The sequence below is a fragment of the Cebus imitator genome, unplaced genomic scaffold (genome assembly GCF_001604975.1).
Source record: "Cebus imitator isolate Cc_AM_T3 unplaced genomic scaffold, Cebus_imitator-1.0 Scaffold171, whole genome shotgun sequence".
Taxonomy (NCBI): Eukaryota; Metazoa; Chordata; class Mammalia; order Primates; family Cebidae; genus Cebus; species Cebus imitator.
In genome coordinates, this window is record NW_016107486.1 from 1339261 (window position 1) to 1365801 (window position 26541).

Below are 26541 nucleotides of genomic sequence, written 5' to 3' on the forward strand. Positions count from 1 at the left end.
TCATTATAAAATGGAAACTTATTAAAGCAGAGACTTTTTACAATTTTATCATTATTTTAATCAAGTAACTTAGCTAGGCCATTTGTCTTTAATGATGACATGAGTCTCTTGTAGGCAACATATAGTAGGGTCTTGTTTATCAATTCAGCTACACTGTATCTTTTAATTGGAATGATATGGTTTGGCCATGTCCCCACACAAATCTCATCTTGACTTGTAATCCCCATAATCCCCCTGTGTCATGGGAGGGACCCAGTGGGAAGTAATTGAATCATGGGGGTTGTTTTCTCACACTGTTCTCATGATAGTGAGTTAGTTCTCATCAGATCTGATGGTTTTATAAGCATCTGGCATTTCCCCTGTTGGCACTCATTCTGTCTCCTTCTGCCCTGTGAAGAAGTGCCTTTGGCCATGATTGTAAGTTTCCTGAGGCGATCCTAGCCATGTGGAACTATGAGTCAATGAAATCTCTTTTCTTTATAAATTACCCAGTCTAAGGTGTTTTCTCATAGCAATGTGAGAACAGACTAATACCGTAAATTGGTACTGGGATTGGGACATTGCTGTAAGATACCCAGGAATGTAGAAGCAACTTTGGAACTGGGTAATGAACAGAGGTTGGAACAGTTTTGAGGACTTAGAAGATAGGAAGGTGTGAGAAAGTTTGGAACTTCCTAGAGACTTGTTGAATGGCTTTGACCAAAATGCTGATAGGGATATGGACAATGGAGTCCAGGCTGAGGTTGTCTTAGATGGGGATGAGAAACTTGTTGGGAACTGGAGTAAAGGTCACTCTGACTATGCTTTAGCAAAGAGACTGGTGACACTTTGCCCCTGCCATAGAGAACTGTGGAACTTTGAACTTCAGAGAGATGATTTAAGGTATCTGTCAAAAGAAATTTCTAAGCAGCAAAACATTCAAGAGGAAGCAGAGCATTAAATTTTGGAAGACGATGCAGTAGAAAACAAAAAACACATTTTCTGCGGAGAAATTCAAGCCAGCTGTGGAAATTTGTATAATGAAAAGCCAAATACTAATCACAAAGACAATGGGGAAAATATCTCCAGGGCATGTCAGAGATACCTTTATGGCAGGCTTCCCATCACAGGCCTGAAAGCCTAGGAGAGAAAAATGGTTTCCTGCGCCAGGTCTAGGGCCCCCCTGCTGTGTGCAGCATTGGGGCTTGGTGTCCCGCATTCCATCTGCTCCAGCTGTGGCTAAAAGAGGTCAAGATACAGCTCAGGCCATTGCTTCAGAGGGTGCAAACCCCAAGCCTTGGTAGTTTCCACATGGTGTTGGGCCTCTAGGTGCACAGAAAACAAGAATTGAGGTTTTGGAACCTTTGCCTAGATTTCATCAGGTGTATGATAATGGATGGATGTCCAGGAAGAAATCTGCTGCAGGGTCAGAGCCCTCACAGAGAACCTCTGCTAGGGCAGTGCAGAAGGGAAATATGGGATCGTAGCCCACATATAGAGTTCCTACTGGGGCATTGCCTAGCGGAGCTGTGAGAAGAGGGCCATCAGCCTCCAAGCCCAAGAGTGGTAGATCCACCGACAGATTGCACTATGTTCCTGGAAAAGCCACAGATGCTCAATACCAGCTGTGAAAGCGACCAGGAGAGGGGGGCTGTATCTTGCAAAGCCACAGGGGCAGAGCTGCCCAGGGCCATGGGAGCCTGCCTCTTTCATCAATGTGGCCTAGATTTGAGATATGGAGTCAAAGGAGATCGTTTTGGAACTTTAAAGTTTAATGACTGCCTTATTGGATTTTGGACTTGCATGGGGCCTATAGCCTCTTTGTTTTGACCAGTTTCTCCTGTTTACTTACCCAAATGTCTGTACCCCTATTGTATCTAGGAAGTAACTGACTTGCTTTTGGTTTTACAGGCTCATAGGCAGAAGGGACTTGCCTTGTCTCGAATGAGAATTCGGACTGAGACTTTCGGGTAATGCTGGACTGACTTAAGACTTTGGAGGACTGTTAAGAAGGCACGATTGTGTTTTGAAATGTGAGGACATGGCATTTGGGAGGGGCCAGGGACAGAATTATATGATTTGGCTGTGTCTTTACACAAATGTCATCTTGAATTGTAATCCCCATAATCTCCACATGTCATGTAAGGGACCCAGTGGGAGGCAATTGAATAATGGGGGCAGTTTCCCTCTTGCTGTTCTTGTGATAGTGAGTTCTCAAAATCACAGTCATGTTTTATAAGCATCTGGCATTTCCCCCGTTGGCACTCATTCTCTCTCCTGCTATCCTGTGAAGTGCCTTTGGCCATGATTATAAGTTTCCTGAGGACTCCCCAGACATGCAAAACTGGGAGTCAATTAAATCTCTTTTCTTTGTAAGTTACCCAGTCTTGGGTATTTCCTTATAGCAATGTGAGAATGTACTAATGTGGAGAATTTAACCCATGTATATTTAAGGTCATTAGTATGTAAGGACTTCCTCCAGCCATTTTGTTAAATGTTTTCTGGTTGTGTTTTAGATCTTTGTTCTTTTCTTCTTTTGTTTAAATCTGGTTTGGTTGTTTCAGTGTTACTAAGCTTTGTTTACTATTTTTTTTCTTTATTTGTGTATCTGTTGTACTTTCTTTCTTTATTTTCACCATAGGGCTAACATAAAGAATCCTGTAGTTGTAATAGAGTAGTTTAAACTGGTAGCATAACTTTGACTGCATACGAATGCTACATGCCTTTCTCCCATTTATATTTTTGTTATCTTAATTTACATGTTTGTGTACGATGAGTTTCTTAGCCACTATTTGTAGATGCTATTTTTTTTTAACCATTTTGACTTTAAATCTTCATACTAAAGGATTGAAAGATTTACGTAGCACCATTAGAGCAATTCAGTATTCTTAGTTTGTTAGAAATTTGCCATCTACTGGTGGGATTTATACTTTCTTGTTTTTTATAATCATTTTTTATAAGGCTACTCTAGTGGTGATGAATTATCTCAGATTTTAATTATCTGGAAAGTTCTTTATTTCTCCTTGACTTCTGGAGGATAGGTTTGCTGGATATTATATTGTTGCCTGATTTTTTTTCCCTCAGCACTTTCTCATCCTATTCTCTCCTGACCTGGAAGGTTTCTGCTGAAAAATCTGAGTGTCTAGTGGGGATTCCCTAATATGTGACTTCACATTTTTCTCTTGCAGCTTTTAGAATTCTCTCTTTGTCCTTGACTTTTGACAGTTTGATTGAAATATGGAACTTTCAGGGTTGATATAATTGAGGTCTTTGAGCTTCCTGGTTCCGGATGTCATATCTCTCCCAAGATTTGGGAAGTTTTCAGCTATTATTTTTTGGAATAGATTTTCTGTGACTTTCTCTGTCTCTTCTCCCTCTTACACTCAGGCAGTGCAAATATTTTTTCACTTAATGGTGTACCATAAGACCCATAGGCTTTCTTCATTATTTTTTTCTCTTATTTTTCCTCCTTACACTGGGTTATTTCAAAAGACCTATCTTCAAGTTCAGAGACTCTTTTTTTCTGCTTGTTCTCATTTGATTTTGAAACAATTGTATTTTTTAGTTTATTTTCAATAAAGTAACATTGTATAAGAAATTAACTATTGTACATAATATTTACTAAAATTTAATATTCTTCTTAAAGTACTTTTTAATCTCTTCATTATACTTATAGATATTGGTGAAACAATATCTATAATTCAGTTAAATAATTCTGTTTTTAAATGTCTAAACTAAAAATGTAACTAATCTTTTACATTTTTATACATAATATTTAATTCTAGAATGAATATGCAAAATACAAGTAATTTTTTCTTCTGCATATGTTGGTGGAAGAGTTACTTTGATAGAAGTTGAAGCTGCTTTTTACATTTACATAGGGTGAAGATTGCTTTTTTTGAGAGAGTCTCATTGTGTTGCCCAGGCTGGAGTTCAGTGGCACAATCTCTGCTCATTACAACCTCCACCTCCCAGTTTCAAGCGATTCTCATGCCTCGGCCTCCCAATTAGCTGGGATTACAGGCATGTACCACCACACATGGCTAATTTTTATATTTTTAGTAGAGACAGTGTTTCATCATGTTGGCCCAGCTGGATTCAAACTCCTGGCGTCATGTGATTCCCCCCAGCCTTGGTGTACCAAAGTGCTGGGATTACAGGTATGAGCCACTGTGGCCAGCTGAAGGTTACTTTTCATATTTTCTTGCAAAGATGTGCAAATGCAGTTCAAAAAGTGATTTTAACTTCATTAATAGTGAACATAAACTTTTTAAAAATTTATGATACAAATATTTATAATTGTCAGTAATATTAAGAATTGCACATCTCTATCCCTATTTTACCCTGCTCTCTCCCAAATCTCTTCACTTCACACAAGCAAGAGAGTGTATTTATGAGCCTTATCTATCAGTGTCATGCTAGAATTCACTTTGCCCTTTTATTTCTTTTGATAATTTATCATATATATTTCAAGTTCCCTGCTTTAAGTTATAACATTTTAGGACTGGCTGCCTTACTTTGCTCTGATTAAGGAAAGGGTAAGAGCTTTTACCATTCGTTTAAAGAGAAATCAATTCACTTACTCAAAATGAGCTAATTAGGGTAAGCCCATGGGAGACTCCAAATAGAAAGTAGATTTTCAGTCCACTGTAATGGCTAGGACTGCTTAGATACTTTAGGCTTTTAATTTCAGGAGGGAAGGTTAAAATGAAATAAATACAGTTTAGGCATTGCTTATAATGCTTATATTTGCATCTCATTGAAATGAAAATAATCAGTGGTGTCTGGCTCAGAGGGAATAATCTCTAAGTTCAAGGCAATTCCAAAATGTTATTTAAAAATGTTTCTCTTTGTGCAATAATAACATTTCTGAAATTTTTTACATCTGAGACTATCTTTATTTCCTCTTCACATTTCTCTAATAGACTGATAGTATAGCTGCAGATCAATTTTTAGCTTTCTAATTCTTTTCCTACAACTCTTAGAAAATATTACTTATTGGTCTTTTATTGAAAAAATTAATCGGATTCCTATTCTTTAAAAGTGACTACTAATTTCTACCATAATATGTTTAGGTGTATGTTTTTATTTTTGTTTGTATCTATTCTGTTTGATACTCTAAGGCCAATCTTTACACCTATTCCAGGTAACTCAAACCAGCTGGATTGCATGCTGTGGTATATTAGGTACCCTGCTACCTATGTCTGGTTCTTCATATGGCTATGTTTTAGCTCTGAAATAGTGATGTAGTGGATTATGATATAATCAAGACAATGTGAAAAGAAAATTTTGCAATCAAAATCTCTCCCTAGTCTGGTTTGCCCCAGCCATGGCAGTTACCATATCCTCCCCTCCCACTTAATACATGCCCCAACACCTTCTTTCTCCCAGGTGTTTCCCATTCCCGTTGTGCCATCTTCTGTGTTTGGTATCCTTTTATTTTGTCAAACACAAGATTTGGAAGTGGGAGATAGTTTTTCATTTTGTACATAAAACAATGTAGCTTTTAAAACTCCATTTTAATTCTTGTTTGTAAAATAAACATTTTTTTCAAAATTTTTATATTACATTTATAATAGCCAAATTTATCAAATATTCTGCTTTTCACTCTGCTATAATTTTTGCCCCTCCCACTTTCTTCCCAAAGCCATTACCATGATGAGGCTTCTATTCTTCATGGACTAAGGCAGAAAACTCCAATTTTGACTCTTACTTCTTTTCAAACCATCCTTTATTAATATAACATTTATTTTCCTAAGGAAAACCTTTTCTTCCCCTCCATAACTTGGTTCTGTAGCCAGCCTTACTTCTAAGCCTCTTGTATAGTGAAGCAGATCTTATTGTTGCATGAACAAACCATGACAGATGCTGTGAGAACTTTCTCAATACTCTGTCCTTCTCTTGGAATCTCCTAGCTATGCTTAACCAGTAAAAGCCAGACAATGTTCCAGTATGTTCCAGAAGCCCTCTTAGTTGTTGCTCATTTCCCTTTCTGTGTTTCTAGTACCAATATATAATTTAAATAATAATTTCCATAAAAGTTATGTTTTAAACTAGGCAAATTAAGATATGACACTTGAATAAATAGGAATTCTCTTATTTGGGGAGAATTTTAAAGTTTATACATATAAATAATTCAAATGAAAGAACTTAGTGCAACATTTAGGTTTTAGAGTTTATCATTATTTTTATCAGGTTATAGTTAATTACTAGCTAAACTTAATATAATAATTACACTTTAACAAAAATAAGTCAATTTTTGATGAAAAGTAAAGAGCAGCAAGTCATCCAGGTTCTGATCTTTTCACATTAAGTACTTACAGGAATTTAGCTGAATCATTTCTGTAACTTGACTGTGAACAGTCAAGATAACTCACTACCTTTGGACTGGTCTGAATCACTTCTGAAGTTTTTCTTAGGTTTTTCATGGGTAAAAAAGGAGTAATAACCTCTTCTCTCTCTAGTCATTTGTTTTCTCATTTGTTCATTTATTTATTTAATATCTATTGAGGCACTAATATGCAGTAGGTACTATACTAGGTGCTAGTGATTTACCCTAGAAATTATGCTAAAGTTTATACGAATACACGTGAAAAAAAAAAAGAATACAGATATTACAGTCTTCTTTGGAAACTCAGATCAGGGAATGATTAAGTCTGCTGATAGAAAAGTCAGGGAAGACTTTTTTTTTTTTTCCTTAGGAGGTTATGTGATAAGAAGTAAAGAATGTTGTGTTGGGTTTTTTTTGTTTGTTTTTTGAGATGGGGTTCCCTCTCTGTCACCCAGGCTGGAGTACAGTGGCATGATCTAAGCTCACTGCAACCTCTGCCTCTCAGGTTCAAGCAGTCCTTCCAACCTCAGCCTCTCTAGTAGCTGGAACCACAGGTGCACAGCACGAACCTGGCTAATGTTTTGTATTTTTGGAAGAGAATGGGTTTTGCCATGTTGCCCAGGCTGGTCTCAAACTCCTAAGCACAGGCAATCCACCTGCTTCAGCCTCCCAAAGTGCTGGGATTCCCGACATGAGCCACCAGGCCCATGGAATTCTTTAGACAAAAAAAAAGGTGAAATGGTATTCCAGGGAAAAGGAAATACCTGCCATGTTTGTTATTCTAACCTGATTGTAGTCGATAGAACTAGGTTGGAAAGGGGTTAATGTCATGCTGGAGTGCTTACAATCTTGCATGTTCTTCACATGTACCCCAAAACCTAAAATGCAATAATATATATATATATATATATATATATATATATATATATATATTAAAAAGGGGGGATATAACAGAACTAATAAGAAGGGGGCATTGTGGTGATATAAAGAGGTTTGTGTTTTATAAAGGCAAAATTGATGAGGATGTAAATAGTGGATTAGATTAAGATGACTGAGGCCTGAAAAACTAAATAAGAAGTTATGTTCTAAGAGAAAGGTGGGTGCAGATTTTATTTAGTATTGTGACAGTATCAATATAAAGTAAGAAGAGTCCAATGATATTTCAAAAGTAGAATTAGCCTTCACAGAGATCCTGCATGGATATAATAACAAATAGATGTAATCATAGTTTTTGAAACATGGGCAGTCTTCATAGATTAAACATTATCATTCTTATTTAAGGATTTGTACATTTATAAAAGCTTGGCATAACAAGCAGTAGTTGTGCTTATGACATTGCCATATTCAATTTCTCTTTTTTATTTTTTATTATATTTTTTTGAGACAGAGTCTTGCTCTGTCGCCCAGGCTGGAGTGCAGTGGCACGATCTTGGCTCACTGCAACCTCCACCTCCCGGGTTCAAGCAATTCTCTGCCTCAGCCTCCCAAGTAGCTGGGATTACAGGTGCCCGCCACCATACCCAGCTAATTTTTCTTTTTTAGTAGAGACAGAGTTTCACCATATTGGCTAGGCTGGTCTTAAACTCCTGACCTCTTGATCCACCCACTTTGGCCTTGTGAAGTACTGGGATTACAGGTGTGAGCCACCTAGCCCAGCTGATCTTTAATGAATTTAGACTTTCTGCTTGAAGATTAAGACTGTGTCTTCAAATTTTTAGTGATAATGTGAGTGAATACATTTTTTTGGTAAAATATGTATTTAAGTATATAACTTTAGACATTTCTTTGTGTTAATGGTTAACTCATGTTATTATTTTGTAAACTGTTCAAATACACAATTTAACATCTTATGTTTGTGTAATTTTTTCTGGCATTCTGAAAAATTCAGTAAGTTTATAAAACAATAATTTGCAAAACAAAATACTGAAAAGTATAACACCCTGAGAATCTAATCTTGTTTAGTATTCTACATGTATACCTTTGAAAGGTCAGTTCTTGCTTTAAAATTTTTATTACATACCAGCTACCACCCAGCAATTTTTAATACCTGGTTGATGGTGATAACTATTGAGAATTACTGACATTCTAACCAATTTACATCTACTTTATATAGCTTCAGAACTCCCATTAATTCTCATTTAAATTACCCATATGATAAGTGGTGCATATAAAACAATCTCTTTTAGGCTGGTAAAATTTGTTGAGAGAAAAATAAGTGATACTTTTTTCTGAACAAAGTATCACTTGTTTTTTCTGAACAAGAGTTGAACCAGTAACTGTATTTCTTTGTCCAGAATGTTCCCTAGATTATGTATCTGCCAATTAAACTTGTAGACTTGGAGTAGCTTAATTTCTAAAGAATATGCTGAAGTTAAATAAAATTAAGAAAGTAACAGAAATAGTACTTTCTTAGGTTGTTGAACTAAAAATATCTTTAAAATTGATAACTACTTCTCAGAGTCTTGTCCAATTTTCTTTTCTATTAATCAAGGTGGATCATAAAATGATTGCTATATACTGTTTTTCAAAACTTAGTGGCAGGATACTTATCTGTAACCATACATTTGTTGGATGAAAGCATTTCTCAGTTGTGCTTAGAGCGGTTTTTGTGCTAACACTTCTGAAACTCCACAAACAAATTCACTGTTTTATACGTCCCATGTGAAAGATTTCCCTTCGAATTTAGTTCTTAGTAAAAAACTTTATCTATGCCCCTCCTCCTAAACTGATATGTTTCATTCCTTTTGGTAATAAAAATTATGTCATTTACTTAGAGTTTCAATCAGCAAAGCCGAACAAATGTTAGATATTTTAATGGATAATTTAATATAGAGAATTGGTAACACAAGTGTCAGAGAGCTCAAAAAGCAAAAAGGAAACAGTGCAATAACTGAGGTATTTGCAGGAAGCAGCTACCTCCCCTAGAGTTAGGGGAACAAAGGGAATCAAGGAGTCTGAGGTAATCTGAATGTAGAATTGGAGAAAGACCCTTTGGAGTTGGACTTAGACCTCTGAGGAAGGAGTGCTGCTCTTCAGAAGTACTCATATGATTGAGGGGGGATTCCTTGGCTGATTCTGAGGGTGCCAAAATAAGCTAAACGTTGGAGCCAGCTGCTGTTGTTGGGATGATACTGAAAAGAATCTCAGGTGAACAGGAAGAGTAAGTTCCTTTTCCCCTATTCCTGCTTCCCATTCTTCTTAGAAATCCCATTTGGCAGAACCTAATAGGACATCATCTGTAAAGGAGAACTTCAGTTTGTAGAGTTAGCCCCAGCTTCACAAACCTATATGCTGAGAGATGATATCTCCTACATAATAGAATATACCTTTCATTTGCACATCCTTTAATTTTACTGGCTTTCTCCTCTAATGTTTTGCTTCTTGATTTGAGTGGTTAATGTGATAATTCTTCCTCCTTTTAAAAATCTTAAAGCACTGAAGGCTATATTATTGAGCACTGTTTTAACTATAATCCACAAGCTTGATTATTATTTTCATTATTGTTCAGTTTCAAATATTTTCTAAACTTCATTATAACTTCATCTTCTATGCTCCATTTTTTACTCATTCTTTACTGTTTTGATTACCTTTTAGGTGTAGATTTCTATTATGTATAACTATATTATGACTAGAGAATATGATCTTATGACAGTTAACTTTCCAAATTTGTTGGGATTTGCTTTACAGCCCACTATGTAATAACATTTTGTTATGTTTGAAAAGAATGCATATTCTGCTGTTGTTGACTGCTCTACTCACATTTTGTCCTTTAGTTAAAAATGATTTATTCAAAACTTATACCACTACACATACACAAAATGGTATTTTGTTCATCAATTTTTTTATTTATACAGGTTCAGAACGTTATCTCTTCTTGACATATTGAACATTTATTATCATAAAGTGATTCTCTTTAGCTCTTACGTTTTTCCTATTTTTCTCATGTTAATAAATGTATATCAGCTTTCTTTTGGTTATTTTTTGCTAGATAGATCCTAATTCATACTTTTAACATTAACTTTCTCAATTTTTTATGGGTGCCTCTTATAAAAAGCCTATAGCTGGATTATGCCTGACCTATAACTGGAATATTTAGTCTATTTACGTTATATGGATTAATTATAATATTATACATTTGTGATTTTCTACTTTTTTTTACTCATCTTCCTTTGGACTAATTATTTTCTAATGTTTCTTTTTCCTAGTTTACAACTTATATGTGTTTTTTACTTTTTAGTTGGTATCCTATATTTTTTTTGTACATACATAGCTTATCAAAGTCAAACTCAGCATATTTACCTAACTCCCAGAGAGTTCAAGAAGCTTAGAATATTGTACTCAATTCCAACTTTATATGTAGTTATTATTTGATATTTCAGTCTTCTTGTTGTTGCTGTAGTCATGTACATCAGTGTTTATTTGGATTTGCCCCATGTTTATCACTTGTGTTGTTCTTTATTTCTTCCTGCATCTCAGACATTCTGTTTGATTTCACTTTGTATCTGCTTGTAGTGTAGAAAATATCTTTTGGTTGTAAACGCTTGAGTTCTTATTTATCTTAAAATGCCTTTAATTTACCCGCTGTCTTAAAGGGTATGCTATTCTGTGTTAACATCTAATGTCTCACTATACTGAACGCAGAGTTGAGATAGAATTCTATCTTTTCTGGTTTCTGTTGTTGAGAAGTCAATTTTTGTTTCTTTGATATATCTTTTCTTGCTGCTTTTAAGATTTTACCTTGATTTTCTGCAGTTATACTTTGTTGAGATTGAGTATGGATTTTTGTTCTCTTTAATTCATTCTTTTAAAAAAATTGTGTAAGATTTAATGGGCTTTTTGAATTTTCATTGGTGGTGTTCAGTAACATCAACATCTGAGTTATTCTTTAAATTTTGACTGCTTCACTATCTTTTCTGGAACTCTGATTAGATATATATTAGATCTTTTTCTCTCTGTTCATCATGTGTCTTATTTCTCATATTTTCCATCTTTTTTTCCTACATGATGCATTCTGAATAAATTCTACGGAACTGTCTTCCAGTTCACTCATTTTTTTTCAGCTGAATCTGATCTTCAAAGTGTTACATTCTCAGTGTTTCTGTAAAAAATAACAGTCTTATGACTCTTCATAAGACTGGCTATTTGTCTAGTTTATTGCTCTACTCAGAAAGGATAATAAAACTTTTATTCAGAGTCCTAGAGGGACTATAGCATTATCTCCTTAAATATTTACATATGAAAAGGAATAAAGCTCTAAAACTTGGAGTAATCTCTAGGTCCTCTGGCTGCTGGAGAGATTTTATTTATATACCACATTCTTTAGAATTCAGTCACATTATGTTTCCCTTTCAAAGGAAAGAGGACAGTTGCCTTCATCCTCTTTATAAGCAGAGAAAAACCATCTTCTTTAACCCCTTGTACTTAACCAATGGAAGATCTGTCTACTTGAATAGGACAATTGATCTATTTTTCATGTGGCTGCCCCAGAAATAAGACCTGGGGCAAGAAGGTAGGGGCAACACACTTAGTTACTGTGACAGAATAAGAAATCTGTGATCTACAATACGTCTATTCACATTCAAGATGAAGTAAATAAAGATGAAGATTGAAAACTCAACACTTAACTTTTTGAATAATCATGCCTTACTTCTGAGCTCATAGTTACATTTGGGTGCATTTAAGAATATGCTTTAATATGTTATTCAACATTTTTAGTTATTTTCATCAGTAGCTAGCCCTACTTGAAATAGAAGCTGAAATAATCTACTTTTTATTTTGAGCAACTGTGAAATAAGTTATATATGTGTATTAACTGATGATGCTTTGTTTAGACTTCCATTTTTTTTTCCAGTGGTGATGTTATGTGTTGTTAGAATGATTTTTTGTTTTCTTTTGGAGTTTGTACAGTAGCTGTTAAAATGCTAACCCTTCCTTTTAGCCATAAATTTATGAACCAACTGGCTTACTTTTTGAGAGCAGTTGTGCTCTTCTCATACTTTAAAACATACCACATACACACACAAAGTATTTTGTGCTATCTTATTGGCTTTCTGAGAATCAATCATGCATGTAAAGCACACCAAAAGGCATTCACCAAAAGGCATTTCATGGAAAAAATACACATCATTTGATTATTAGATGGGCACTGAAGAAAATATAAACTTTTCAGTGTTAAGTCCTCCACAAAGCTCAAATGTTTATATTCCATGTTATTCTTTATAACCCACCCTTCTCTCACACTCTTATATTCCTGAAACTCTTTTTTTTTTTTTTTTGAAACAGTGTTTCGCTCTTGTCGCCCAGGCTGGAGTGCAATGGTGGGATCTTGGCTCACTGCAACCTCCCATTCCCAGGTTCAAGCAGTTCTCCTGCCTTAGCCTTCCGTGTAGCTGGGATTACACGTGTGCACCACCACATGCAGCTAATTTTTGTATTTTTAGTACAGATGGGGTTTCACCATGTTGGCCAGGCTGCTCTCAAACTCCTGAGCTCAGGTGATCCTTCCACCTCGGCCAGCCAAAGTCCCGGGATTACAGGCATGAGCCGTGCACGGTGCCTGGCTGAAACTCTTAAAATGTAACAAAATAACTTTCTACTGAAAGGCATATGCCTGATGTATCATCAGTACTCCATGAAAATTAGCCATTCTTCCTCTTAAATATCATGGTCTGTGTTTTAGGCCTCTGAATGTAAGATTGTATTTTTACTCTATTACTGTACTAGGTTACCTCTTGATAGCTTTACAGAGCAGAATCATTCCTCAGGCCAAATTATAGAGTAGGTATCATATTAAAAATACTTTCCTAGAAATAAAAATTTATATTAATGTGCCATCTTTTTATTAGTAGTCACTTTTAAAAATAATTTACTTTAAAATTATTTGATAATTTCAAATGCCTTGAGAATTTCATCATTTTTATTAACATGGCAAAATCACAATTATTTTTGCACTAACCTTATTTCAAACAAAATCTCCTTTGTATTAGTGCTTTGTAGGTTTCTCCTGATTTTTCTCTTAGAAATATATAATAGCTTATAGCATTAGCTTCTGTGCCTCAGATCTTTCAGAATACTCCTGTATTTGTGCATTTTCACTCTACTGTTAATGCCACACTGGGACTAGGCAATTTACAAAAGGAAGAGATTTAATAGACTTACAGTTCCACATGGCTTGGAGGCCTTATAACCATGTTGGAAGGCAAGGAGGAGCTAGTCACTTCTTACATGGATGCGGTCAGGCAAAGAGAGAGAGCTTGTGCAGGGGAACTTCTCTTTATAAGACCATCAGATTTCATGAGACTTGTTCACTATCATGAGTACAGCACTGGAAGGACCTGCCCCCATGATTCAATTATTTCCCACTGGGTCCCTCCCACAACATGTGGGAATTCAAGATGAGATTTGGGTGGGGACACAGCCAAACAATATCAACTCCCCCTCTCTTTCAGCCTTGGCTTTACTTAATATACTAGTTTCCTGCATTTTTCCCTTTATTTCAGCTCTTCAGCATTTCTGATTTAAACAATTTATTGGGTATTTATTATATACTTATCCTGGTTGAATTCTACTTGCTCAATTAAATAACATATATTTAATTGCAACTAAAACATGACTGTTTGGGTTTCATTTGATCCACTTGATAATTTGGTATGAAAAGGAATACAGGTCTTTGAATCTGTGGGTTCCACATCTGCAGATTGAAAATATTCTGAAAAAACACAATATAGTATAACAACTACTTGCAGAATGCTTACTTACATTGTATTAGGTGCTATAAGGAACCTAGAGATTATTCAAAGTATACAGGATTATGTGTGCAGTTTATGTGCAAATACTATACCATTTTATATAAGGGATTTGAGTATCCATGGATTTTGGTATTGGTAGGGGAAGGGCTCTCATCTCCTGTGGATACCCTGTGCTGTGGGAGGAGGGGGGATCCAATCTCCTGAGGTATGACTATAGTTGTTACTAGAAATAAAATGTTTAGGAATCTGAGCTCTGTTTGTTCACTAATAACTGGCTTTAGATACAATAAGGCAGCCAGCTATCCTGTGAAATGGGTGCTCAGAAGGTCTATCATATTTCAAGTCTTTGAACTCACCAAACTTATAATGTTATTTTCTTTCCTTTTTTATTCCTTTCCCTACCCTCCTCTTTACATAGTTTTGCCAGAAATCCACTTGTGGATAGACATAATATAATGCAGATATGTATTATTTTGACCTTTCTGATTGTAGATGCTTGGGAAAGTTGTCTGTTGAACTTGCATTAATCAGTTAAGACATTTTAGATTTTAAGTAATTGGAATACTCAGCTCAAACTGACTTACCTAATCCCAGCACTTTGGGAGGCCAAGGTGGGTGGATCACAAGGTCAAGAGATTGAAACCATCCTGGCCAACATGGTAAAACCCCGTCTCTACTAAAAAATATACAAAAATTAGCCAGGCATGGTGGTTCACAGTTGTAATCCCAGCTACTTGGGAGACTGAGGTGGAAGAATCACTCGAACTGGGAAGTAGAGGTTGCAGTGAGCCAAAATTATGCCATTGCACTCCAGCCTGATGACAGAGCAAGACTCCATCTCAAAAGAAAAAGAATAGTGGAAATTTATTGTGTGGAAATTTATGATTTACATGACTGAAAAGGTGTTAAACTGGTTTTTTTCATAGCTTGTTTCAAGGAACGTGAAGGATGTCATGAGGACCCAGTGATTTCTATATACATATATATTTATTATCATATATATATATCCTCGTATATAATATATATTCTGAAAGAACTGATGTGTTGAGATAGATACATATATATGATAATGTATATTACGTATCATTGTACCACTGATATATATTTTATATGCATTCATATATATGTACATGCGTGCGCACACACACACACACACACACACACACAGACACACACAGACTTTGTTCTCCTCTGTATTGGCACCATTTTTCATACAGCCTGTCTTTATTATCACAGAATTATTGCAGCTATTCTCTGACTTAAGGTCCCTTAGGTTCAAATCTAATAGAAACAAACACTTACCTGTTTTTCAGAATATCCAGCAGAATTCATACATTTCATTGTCTCAGTTTGGTCATGCTGCTATCCCTGAACCAGTCAGTGTGGTCAGGAGAGTGGAACACTCTAATTAGTTAAGCCCCAATTCAAGTTACAAATTAGTTTGTTGAACTGAGTTGAATCAACTCTTCCAGAACCATACAGACTAAGACTTGGGAAAGGCTTCTGCCCAGAAAATGTTAGGAAATAATTATCTAAAGAGGGATGAATGGTTACTTGAGGGCAAAGTTAGAATTTCCATCACATGAAAGTGAAGGTATTTCTCCCTTTTCTACAACCCTTTCAGAGCCATTCCAATTTTGTTTTTACTTCTGATTTACTTTTTTGCTTTTTAAAGTGATTGTTCATAGAGTCTTTTGTTATCTTTATCTTCTTTATCATAGAAAACATATACTGAACCAAGATGTGATCATATGGTATGGAAAAAAAATACCTTTGTCCATTTGTTAATTACTATTTTATAAACTATGGGTAAATATACACAACAGAGACTACATTTTACATCTTACGAATTTCATTGAGTCACATGTCTGAGAAGGACTCTGATGTTATCTAGACTCTGTATCAATCCCTATAACACCTTACACAAGTGATAATCTAGTTGAAAGATTGGCAAACTACAGCTCAGGAATAGGCCAAATCCAGCCTGCTGCTAGTTTTTGTAAATACAGTTCTATTAAAACCCAGTCATGCCTATTTGTTTATATTGTCTATGACTATTTTCACCCTACAACAGAAGAATTGAGTAGCTGCAACAGAGACCTTATGGCCCACAAAGCCTGACATATTTACTATCTGGACATTTACAGAAAACCATGCTAAACTCTGGTCTTGCTTGAGTATCTACTGGTGACAAAAATTCTGAGAGAGAATCAATTTCTAAAACCTTAATTATCTAAAACCTCAACAAACAAAAAGAATACTACTTCACGTGTCATCCATTTACTTAGGTGTAAAATAGCATCCCACCTAGGAAATTATTTCAGTTAAAACACAAACAACCTGATTTCACACCTAAATTGTACCAAATTAGACAAAATTTTTCTTGCCCAAAGGATTTTCCTTGCTTAATAGTTAAGTTTTAAAATATTGATAACTTGTATACACACACACACACACACACACACACACACACCATGGAGTACCACTCAGCCATAAAAAAATAATGAAATTATGTCTTCGGTAGCAATTGGATGAAGCTGAAGGCTATGATCCTCAGTGAAATAACTCAGAAACAAAGTTAAATACCACATGTTCTCACTTATGAATTGGAGCTAAACAGTGGGTACACATGAACATACGAAGTGGAATGATAGACATGGGACACTGTAAAAGGTTAGGTGGGTAAGGGTTGAAAAAATACCTATGAAGTACAATGGTCACTATTCAGGTGATGAGTACTTTTAAAGTGTGAACTTCACCACTATGCATTATATACATGTAAGAAACCTGAACTTGTATCCCCTAAATCTATAAAAATAGAGAAATAGACAGAATGAAAAAAAGAAAGGCAGACAGAAAGGAATTAAGAAAAGAAAACCTATTCCCTCCCAACGGCTCTATGATCAGATAATGACTTTGTCCGTATACACTGAGCTTTTTAAGGAAAAGATGAATATTAAAATGTCAAAAGCAATTCTTCAAAAATATATAATTCAATCAATTGTATTTACTCATTAAAAAAAAAAAAACCTAGTAATCAATTGACAAAACATATGGCTGTCACTCAATAGTTTAATCAAAAAGCATACTGCATAGTTTTTGTAATGTAACATACTCATTTAGTGATTATTAGCTATATTTGAATTATAAATATTAAGTTTATTTTCAAGACTATGTAACATACAGCTTAACATGTTGCTACTGCATAAATATGCTCTATTCATATTTTGAGAATGTATAAAACAGCTGTGTTTATTTTTAGAATTGAGTTATTAAAATTTTGTGAAGGCTTGTGGAAATGATTTGTATTATAGTATATATTACAATATATCTTGCTATTATCTGCTATATTTTCCCCATTCATGAATTTATTATAGCTTATATACTGCAGTTTACCTTACCATTCTCCTTCATTTCTTTCTTCATGGTTTGAGACCCTACTATATGCTATTTTTTCTTCTGTTGTTATTGCTGAACTTACAGGATTTTATTTAATGTCCAACAGAAGTATCATGGGAAGCACAAAAGAGAGTTCTGTATGGGATTTTGAATTTTCTAGTGGCCACACTTAACTATGTACAAAAAAGATGAAATTAATTTTAATATGTATATTTTTTATTTAACCAGTACAGTCACAACATTCATGTTTTAACATGTAATCAGTATAAAAATTATTAATATCATATCTTAAATCTTTTTGTTTTGTCTTTGAAATTCAGTGTGTATTTTACACTTACTGCACATCTCTAGACCATAGTGCTTACTTCAACTCTAGTTGAATTTTAAGTATTATTAGTAGTTGCTCTCCTAATGCAACCTTTTAAAAATATGTTAATCTCTTTATTGTCTTTGAAACATTTTTCTATTGTCTTGCTTTATGGACAATTCTCCCAGTAATTTAGGCTTTGATAATACTGTTGCCCTGCTCTGTTGTTCTCAGAGGGTGGCACTGAGGCATAAGGTGGTTTTAGCTGCTGCAGCCTATGATGGCACCTCTCCAAATTCTGTTGACTTTGATCCCCCATGGTTTATTAGAAAGAGTCATGGACTTAAGGATTAGGCACACCTGAATATAGATGTTATCTTAAGCTTTGATATTGTGTGGGTTGCTGAATCAACCTCTTTATAAAGTGTAGGCTGGATGCAGTGGCTCTTTCCTGTAATCCTAGCATTTTGGGAGGCCAAGGCAGCTAGATCGGTTGAGTCCTGGAGTTTGAGACCATCCTGGGCAACATGGCAAAAACCCTGTCTCTACAAAAATACAAAAATTAACTTGGTGTGGTAGTAGGTGCCTATAGTCCTAGCTACTCAGGAGGATCACCTGGTAGGGTCCAGGCTACAGTGAGCCATGATTGTGTCACTGCACTCCAGCCTGGGTGAAAGAGTAAGACCCTCTCAAAAAAAGTTAATAAAAAACAAAAAATTAGCCCATTTAGCTACCTATTTTCTTGGATTATAGATAAATGAAATCTTGCTTCAGTCATCTAAATTTGGATGTTTTTGTTTTATAAAGTGACAGTGCAAACAGTGCTATCAATCTAATAAAATATATTAAAATTCACAAACATACTTTGAAACAAACTAAATTAGTACTTGTTAATCTTTTTAGTATATGATTGATAAATATTTAAATAACACATATTATTTCCTCCCGGGAAGCCTGTTTTAATATAAAGGATTACAGAAAGTCTATAACTCCAATTTTATTTGAATTTTATTACTTAGTTGATTTAGGATGGAGACGTGTTAAACATTATTTATTGCATGCTCTGATTTAAATAGTTAATTCTAATTAACTTTTTATAATACTAGACTTTTCTTCCTTCTAGATTCAGTATGTATGTATCTCCAAAATGATTTCATAGTATTAATATTGTAAATATAGCAGTGACAGGAATAAAAATTTCAACATTTAAGGTCATAGCCTGAATCTGTTTTTAGGAATAATTTTATGCTAATACAATTTACTTAATGTTGATTTATTTAATGGCAGTAAGCATGGTAAATCATCATATTATTAAATACTTATTATGCAAAATAGATGAAAAGCAACAATACCACCATAGACTTGTCTATGTGGCAACTAGTAAAATGAGAAGGGATCCTTAATGAGGACTATAAGCAGAATACATAGAGAAAAATTAAGATAATGAGCAGTAGGTAAGAGAACAGCACTTTCCAGAATTATATCTTGGCAGTTCTTTGACACTTTTAGAATATTACTGAAAGTGATTTTTTTTCTCTTAATGACATAAGCTGTTTTGAAACAAATGGGATTCCTTCAGTTTTTCTTAAGAAACTCCAGAACTGTCATATATCACAGCCCCTGTTAAAGTAGAGATATAATGTTCACTGATCTTGAGCACAAGATTTCGTGTGTGTTTTTATTGTGGTTTTATATTGTAATTTTCAAATTGAAATAAATTCCCATTCACATTCTGTTTTAAAACCATGATCTCTTCTGCTCTCTTTGCAGTGGTTAAGTAGTTTTGCCGCTATTCTGATCTCTTTGCACTGACTTACAGGATGCCATTTTTTCTACTTTCTTTTCTTACCATACTGACTCTTACTTAATGTGTTTCCCTTTCACTATTTTTTAATTCCCATTTCTCAAACCTTTTTCTTTTTTTTTTTGAGATGGAGTCTCACTTTGTTGCCTGGACTGGAGTGCAGTGGCACGATCTCAGCTCACTGCAACTTCCATCTCTGGGGTACCAGCAATTTCCATTTCTCACACAATTTTTTTTTTCTTTTTTGAGAGGGAGTCTTACTCTGTCACCCACGCTAGAGTGCAGTCGCACAATCTCAGGATTACAGTTGTAAACCACCATGCCTGCCCCAAATACCGCCTTAAATGTTGGTGAACCCCAGAATTCCCTTCCTGTGTATTTGCTGACTTAATACATTTGACAGTTTATAAATGTATTTCAAAACAGTTTTTAAAACAGAATAGAACAAAAGGTTTAAATAAGTTTCAAAGAGTTTTATATATCAGTGATCTGTGTTACTATTCAGTAAATATTTTGACATTTTTCTTTTAGAATTCAAACCTGATACATCAGAAAGTGCCTCCTCCTAATGATCGACAAGGATCCCCAATAATGTCATTCATCATTCTTGAACAATTTAATGCTATTCATTTAGTACAAAGTGTTCACCAGTCTCTTGCTGCTCTCAGCAAAGTCATCAGAGGAACTACTTTATTGAGTTCAGAAGTACAAAAATTGGCAAGTGCTTTATTAAACCAAAAGGTAAGTGAGTACTAACTGTATTTTAATTTCATTGTTATAAGTGACTTCTTCATCACACATATATTTATCAAGAATCGTATAGTTAATAGCAGCAGAAGACCCAAGTCACACTGGCTTAATCCATATAAAAATTAATTGGCTGATGTAACTGAAGACTCCAGTGGTAGCTAGCATTATGCCAGCTTGATGTAGGAGCTTAAATTGTCATTAGGATCTCAGTGTATGTTAGCTATCTAGTGTTGCATTTGTAAGGAAATCTATGTCAATTTTACTTTGGGGCAGGTCCCCTATATACCAGCTGCAAGTCCAACAGAAAGAATACCTGTTTCCTAGTAATGCACACAAAAATCTTAGAATTTGCTTTGATTAAAACCAGTTGGCTCATGTGTTATGCCTATTCCCATACTAGCTCAGTGAGCAGTGTGTGCAAAGCTGTCATTGACCAGAGCTTCAGCCAAATGCCTCTTCCTGGAGCTGGGGATGGATTTATCTTTGCCTGTAATCTATATACTAACAGTAAGGAAAGGGTAGTTACCCACTGAAAAGTCTAGATACTTTTAGAAAAAGGGGAAATCAACACTTCTTGCACTGAAAAATTGGACCATTTTAAATGATAGCAAAATTCATGTATTTTAGATCTATTTGATAGAAACAAAAATATGGGATGTTCTGCATAGATTTATTTTAGCTATTTGGAGAATAGAAACTTTGCTGAACTTAGTGTCTGGAAAGCATTTCACTGGAATGCTACAGAAATTAAGAGTTTTCTTTTTTCCCCCCTGCTGTTTATACTCAATATAGGAAAACCTCTGATAGTCAACCTAAAAGTCCTCTCTATCTGAATATAAAATGATAGCCTTCCTAGAACTTCCTATGTTCGTATATACTAACATTAAAATAGTGCTTTTCCACATATACAGAAAGATCTACTCTAGCATCCTTGTCTTTTTACCTTGAAAAAGAATCCATTTTGTATTGTTTTTTCTTTCCACATGGATTTCTGTCTCTGTTAATTAACCATGATTATAAAAATACTAGAGTTTTGATTTGTACTACAGATTGTAACTAATTTGTTTTTAATTTGCAGTAGATATATTATCAGTCATGAAAGATTCTTAGCACAGTGAAGGAACCAGTTGGAAAGGATTCTAAACTTTCTAAGAACTTTACTTAATTAACTCAATTAATCACCACAACAACATTATGAATAACATGCTATTATCTCCATTTTACTGTGATGAATTTGAGGCAGAGGGGTGTTACATTATCAGAGTCACATGGCAAAGAGTTCCAGAATCAGGATTTAAATCTGGGTATGTCCAGTTGTCACAATAAATGTAAATGCTTCAAATTTATAGATCAAAAGATAGATGCTCTTGAGAGCATATTTCTTTATCCAACTATATGCTGTACAGAGCAAAATGTATCATTAAGATGAATTGCTGTTGAATTAGAAGAGTAATAATAATATAGGAAGATGACATGTAGAAGAGGACAGTAAGTCTAGTAGGACTGGTACATAATGAAGTGTAGTAAAATTAGTTCTGGACCAGATTTTGAGGTCTTTAAAGCCAAAGAAAGGAACTTGGATTAAATGCTTTAGGCAATAATGATATTTATATGTAGAAACAATATAGCAAAATGGCTAAGAATGAGGCCTTTGGAATATGTCTGCCTGTTTGAATTCTATTCTACCACATAGCAACTGTGTAATCCAGGGTAGGTTAATTAAGCATCTCTAAACTTCACTTTTCTCATTTGTAAAATGAGGGCAATAATGGTACCTACCTTATGGGACTGTTATGAGATTAAAACATGAGTAAAGTGTTTGGCACATAGTGAGCACCCTACAAATGTTGTTTTTGTTATTTTAGGAGAATTTAATTATGAAAAGAGCAGCTCTTCATGCATTTGTCTGGTATCATTTTGCAAAATGAGTTTATAGAAATAGGAATGTCATGTAGGTTGCTGTAATTCTTATCTCAGGAAGAGATAGCTAGTTAAGTTAGGTTTGGAATAAGATATTTCAGAATGGTTCTATATGATATTAATAAAAAATATAGGAAAGTAATTGGCAAATTTGGTTTCTTCTTTTGTTTCTGTGGTTAATTATCTCAGTGACCCATGGCATAAACACTTGAAAAAAAAAAGGATAATTTAACTTTAAATTATTTTCTATGATTGTAATATAATGTGGCTTATATTAGATTATGTTGAAAGATTAAAAAGAACAAAAGGGCTTAATTATATGAAACAATTTTTTTTATTAAAGACCAAAATATTTTAGAAAGGGGTCATAAATTCTTAATTTTCATTTTTTAAAATTTTCTCTGAACCAAGATCTGCTAAGTATTTCATTATTTCACATAGCAACAAAACTGGATGGCTTATTTCTTAATTAAAGTGTATTTATGTAGGATGTAGATAATTTCAATATGTAATTTATTAAGTATCCTATATTATACTTACCTCAGAGAATGTCACTACTTTTGAAATATTTGCATTATTTGCATGAAAATAATTTGTTAGAATTCTTTCAAAGGATGAAAAATGTGTTTAATAAAGCATGTTTAAATTCTGTCACAGAAGGTATTCTTAGAAGTAGTTTCAGATATTTGATCAAATTCAAATGAGACTAGTCTGACTTTCACTAAGACCAGATCAGTAAAACACTTTCTGACATTTACTTTCTAATGAGTTTAACAAAAACTGAGAATTCAGAACTACCCCATTTATTTCAAATGTGGCAATTTATGTGTGATGACATATGATTTAATGTGCTTTAGGAAAGAGTTCAGTACTTGACATTTTCTTTACTGCATGTGACATGATTGGAATAGGAAATTTCCCAGAGAGAATAATGACTCTTTTATTTTTTTGATAATTTTGGATGTTCTGCTAAAACTTATTTTTTTGTGAAAGGACTCAATATTATAATTTGATTAAGAAAACAATACTATAAAATAGTTATCCTCTACATGTTAGAACATAGGCTTTAAAACATAATTTAAAATATATGGCAAAAATTGCAAAGGTACAAATGCCAAATTGCTTTATCTTGCTGAATAATCACTAAGAGAATGTACCATTGTAGTTGAAATTAATAGGTTTAATTATGTTTCCATCTTATATGGGCTCTTTTTTGGTTACATATGAAATGTAAAATCCTTTTTTCTAATTCTGCAAAGGAAGTCAATAGTAGCTTGATGAGAACAGCATTGAATCTATAAATTACTTTGGGCAATATGGCCATTTTCATGATATTGATTCTTCCTGTCCATGAGCATGGATTCTATTTTTTTTTTTTTTCATTTGTTCCTGTCCTTTCTTATTTCCTGGAGCAGTGGTTTGTAGTTCTCCTTGAAGAGGTCCTTCTCATCCCTTGTAAGTTGTATTCTTAGGTATTTATTTTCTTTGTAGCAATTGTGAATGGGAGTTCACTCATGATTTGGCTCTCTGCTTGTCTATTATTGGTGTATAGGAATGCTTGTGATTTTTGCACAATAATTTTGCATCCTTAGGCTTTGCTGAAGTTGCTTATTAAGGAGTTTTGGGGCTGAGACGATGCGATTTTCTAAATGTACAATCATGTCATTTGCAAACAGAGACAATTTGACTTCCTCTCTTCATATTTGAATACCCTTTACTTTTTATTTTGCCTCTTTGCCCTGGCCAGAACTTCCAATACTATGTTGAATAGGAATGGTGAGAGAGGGCATCCTTGTCTTGTGCCAGTTTTCAAAGGGAATGCTTCCAGCTTTTACCCATTCAGTATGATACTGGTTATGGGTTTGCTATAAATAGCTCTTACTATTTTTAGATATATTCCATCAATATCAAGGTAATTGAGAGTTTTTAGCATGAAGGGGTCTTGAATTTTATTGAAGGCCTTTTCTGCACCTATGTGGTTTTTGTCATTGGTTCTGTTTATGTGATGGATTACGCTTATTGATTTGCCCATGCTGAAACAGCCTTGCATCCCAGGGATGAAGCCGACTTGATCATGGTGGATAAGTTTTTTGATATTCTGCTGGATTTGGTGTGCCAGAATTTTACTGAGGGTTTTTGCATTAAAAAAAAAAATATTTGTTAGATTTCACCAGTAAATTCTAGAATCTCTCATTGTGAGAAGGCTTTTAAAAATTCAACTTCTTTAATTGATATAGATTGTTTAGTTTCAGCATTTCTTCTTGAATAAGCTTTGGTGGTAAATTTCTTTCAAGAAATTTGTACATTTCATCTAAGTTATTGAATTTACAGGCATAAGATTGCTAATAACATCCCCTTAATATCTTTTTAATGTCTGTGGAAACTGTAGTGATGTCTCCTCTCTAATTCCTGATACTTTTAATTTCTTTTTATTTCCTGCTCTCTCTTTTGTATCAAAGACTTCAATGTAAAAACCAAAACCATAAAAGCCCTAGAAGAAAACCTAGGCAGTACCATTCAGGACATAGGCATGGGCAAAGACCTCAGACTAAAACACCAAAAGCAATTGCGACAAAAGCGAAAATTGACAAATGGGATCTAATTAAAGAGCTGCTGCACAGCAAAAGAAACTGTCATCAGAGTGAACAGGGAACCTATAAAATGGGAGAAAATTTTTGCAATTTGCCGAGCTGACAAAAGTCTAATATCCAGAATCTACAAGGAACTTAAACAAATTTACAAGAGAAAAACAACCCCATCAAAAGTGGGCAAAGGATATGAAAAGACACTTCTCAAAAGAAGACATTTATGTGGCCAAGAAACATATGAAAAAATGCTCATCATCACTGGCCATTAGAGAAATGCAAATCAAAACCGTAATGAGATACCATCTCATGCCAGTTAGAATGGTAATTATTAAAAAGTCAGGAAACAACAGATGCTGGAGAGCATGTAGAGAAATAGGAATGCTTTTACACTGTTGGTGGGAGTGTAAATTAGTTCAACCATTGTGGAAGACAGTGTGGCGATTTCTCAGGGATCTAGAACCAGAAATACCATTTGACCCAGCAATCCTATTAGTGGATATATACCCAAAGGCTAATAAATCATTCTGTCATAAAGACACGTGCACACATATGTTTATTGCAGCACTATTTACAATAGCAAAGTCTTAGAACCAACTGGAATGCCCATCAACAAAGACTGGATAACAAAATGTGGCACATATACAACATGGAATACTATAGAACCATAAAAAAGAATGAGTTTATGTCCTTTGCAGGGACATGGAGGAAGCTGAAAGCTATCATTCTTAGCAAACTAACAGAAGAACAGAAAACCAAATACCACATGTTCTCACTTATAAGTGGGAGTTGAATAATGAGAACACATGGACAGAGGAAGAGGAACATTACATGCTAGGGCCTGATGTGTGGGTAGGGGGAAAGGGGAGGAAAACCATTAGAACAAATGCTTAATGCATGCAAGACTTAAAACCTAGATGACAGTTTGATACGTGCAGCAAACCACCATGGCACATGTATACCTATGTAACAAATCTGCACATTCTACACATGTGTCCCAGAACTTAAAATAAATGTATATTTAAAATCAAGTAAAAGAGGAAGGAAACTTTTGGAGATGATGGATAACTGTTTAGCATTGACTGTGATAATGGTCTTCCAGGTGCATACTTATCTCCAAACTCATCAGACTGTAAACATTAAATATGTACAGTTTTTTGTATGTCAATCGTACCTTAATAAAGTGATTTTTAAAAACCTAACAAAGACATTATTATAGGTGAAAACCCTTCTCCAATTTGCTTCTTGAGCATAATCACAAACACTAAACTTCTTATGAGATATTAGCAAATTGATTCCAAGAAAATGTAAAATGGATAATGCATCATCCTCAAAATACAAATTTAGGTTAACATTTTAAAAATTGATCAATGTTATTTACCATATTAATAGACTCATAAAGGAAAATCGTAACATCTCAATACACACCGAAAAATATTAGAGAATTTTAACATCCAGTTGTGATAAAAATCCTTTAGCAATTAAGATTAGAAGTGAACCTCTACAATCAGATAAAAGGGCATCTATGAAAAAGCTACCGTTAATGTGACAGTAAAAGACTATGTGATTTCTTTTTATGATCAGGAATCAGGCATTAAACTCTACTTCTATTCAGTGTTGCACCAGAGATTCTTCTATTCAATTTTACTTTCAATGAGTAGTAAAAATATTAAGAAAAATAGGCTGGGCGCGGTGGCTCAAGCCTGTAATCCCAGCAC

The 26541-nt window shown here is 34.5% G+C and overlaps 1 protein-coding gene across 6 annotated transcripts in view; it reads left to right on the forward strand.

The window, feature by feature from the left end:
• The window catches only part of DYNC2H1 (dynein cytoplasmic 2 heavy chain 1), a 390963-nt gene that overhangs the window by 274398 nt on the left and 90024 nt on the right, over window positions 1-26541 (forward strand). For 5 of the 6 annotated variants that reach the window (XM_017544781.2, XM_017544784.2, XM_017544782.2 and 2 more), the window contains one exon: window positions 20100-20309. The exons of the other annotated variant lie outside the window; for it this stretch is intronic. In XM_017544781.2, the coding sequence (XP_017400270.1) occupies window positions 20100-20309 (210 nt within the window). The remainder of the gene's footprint in view (window positions 1-20099; window positions 20310-26541) is intronic. 6 annotated transcript variants of the gene reach the window in all.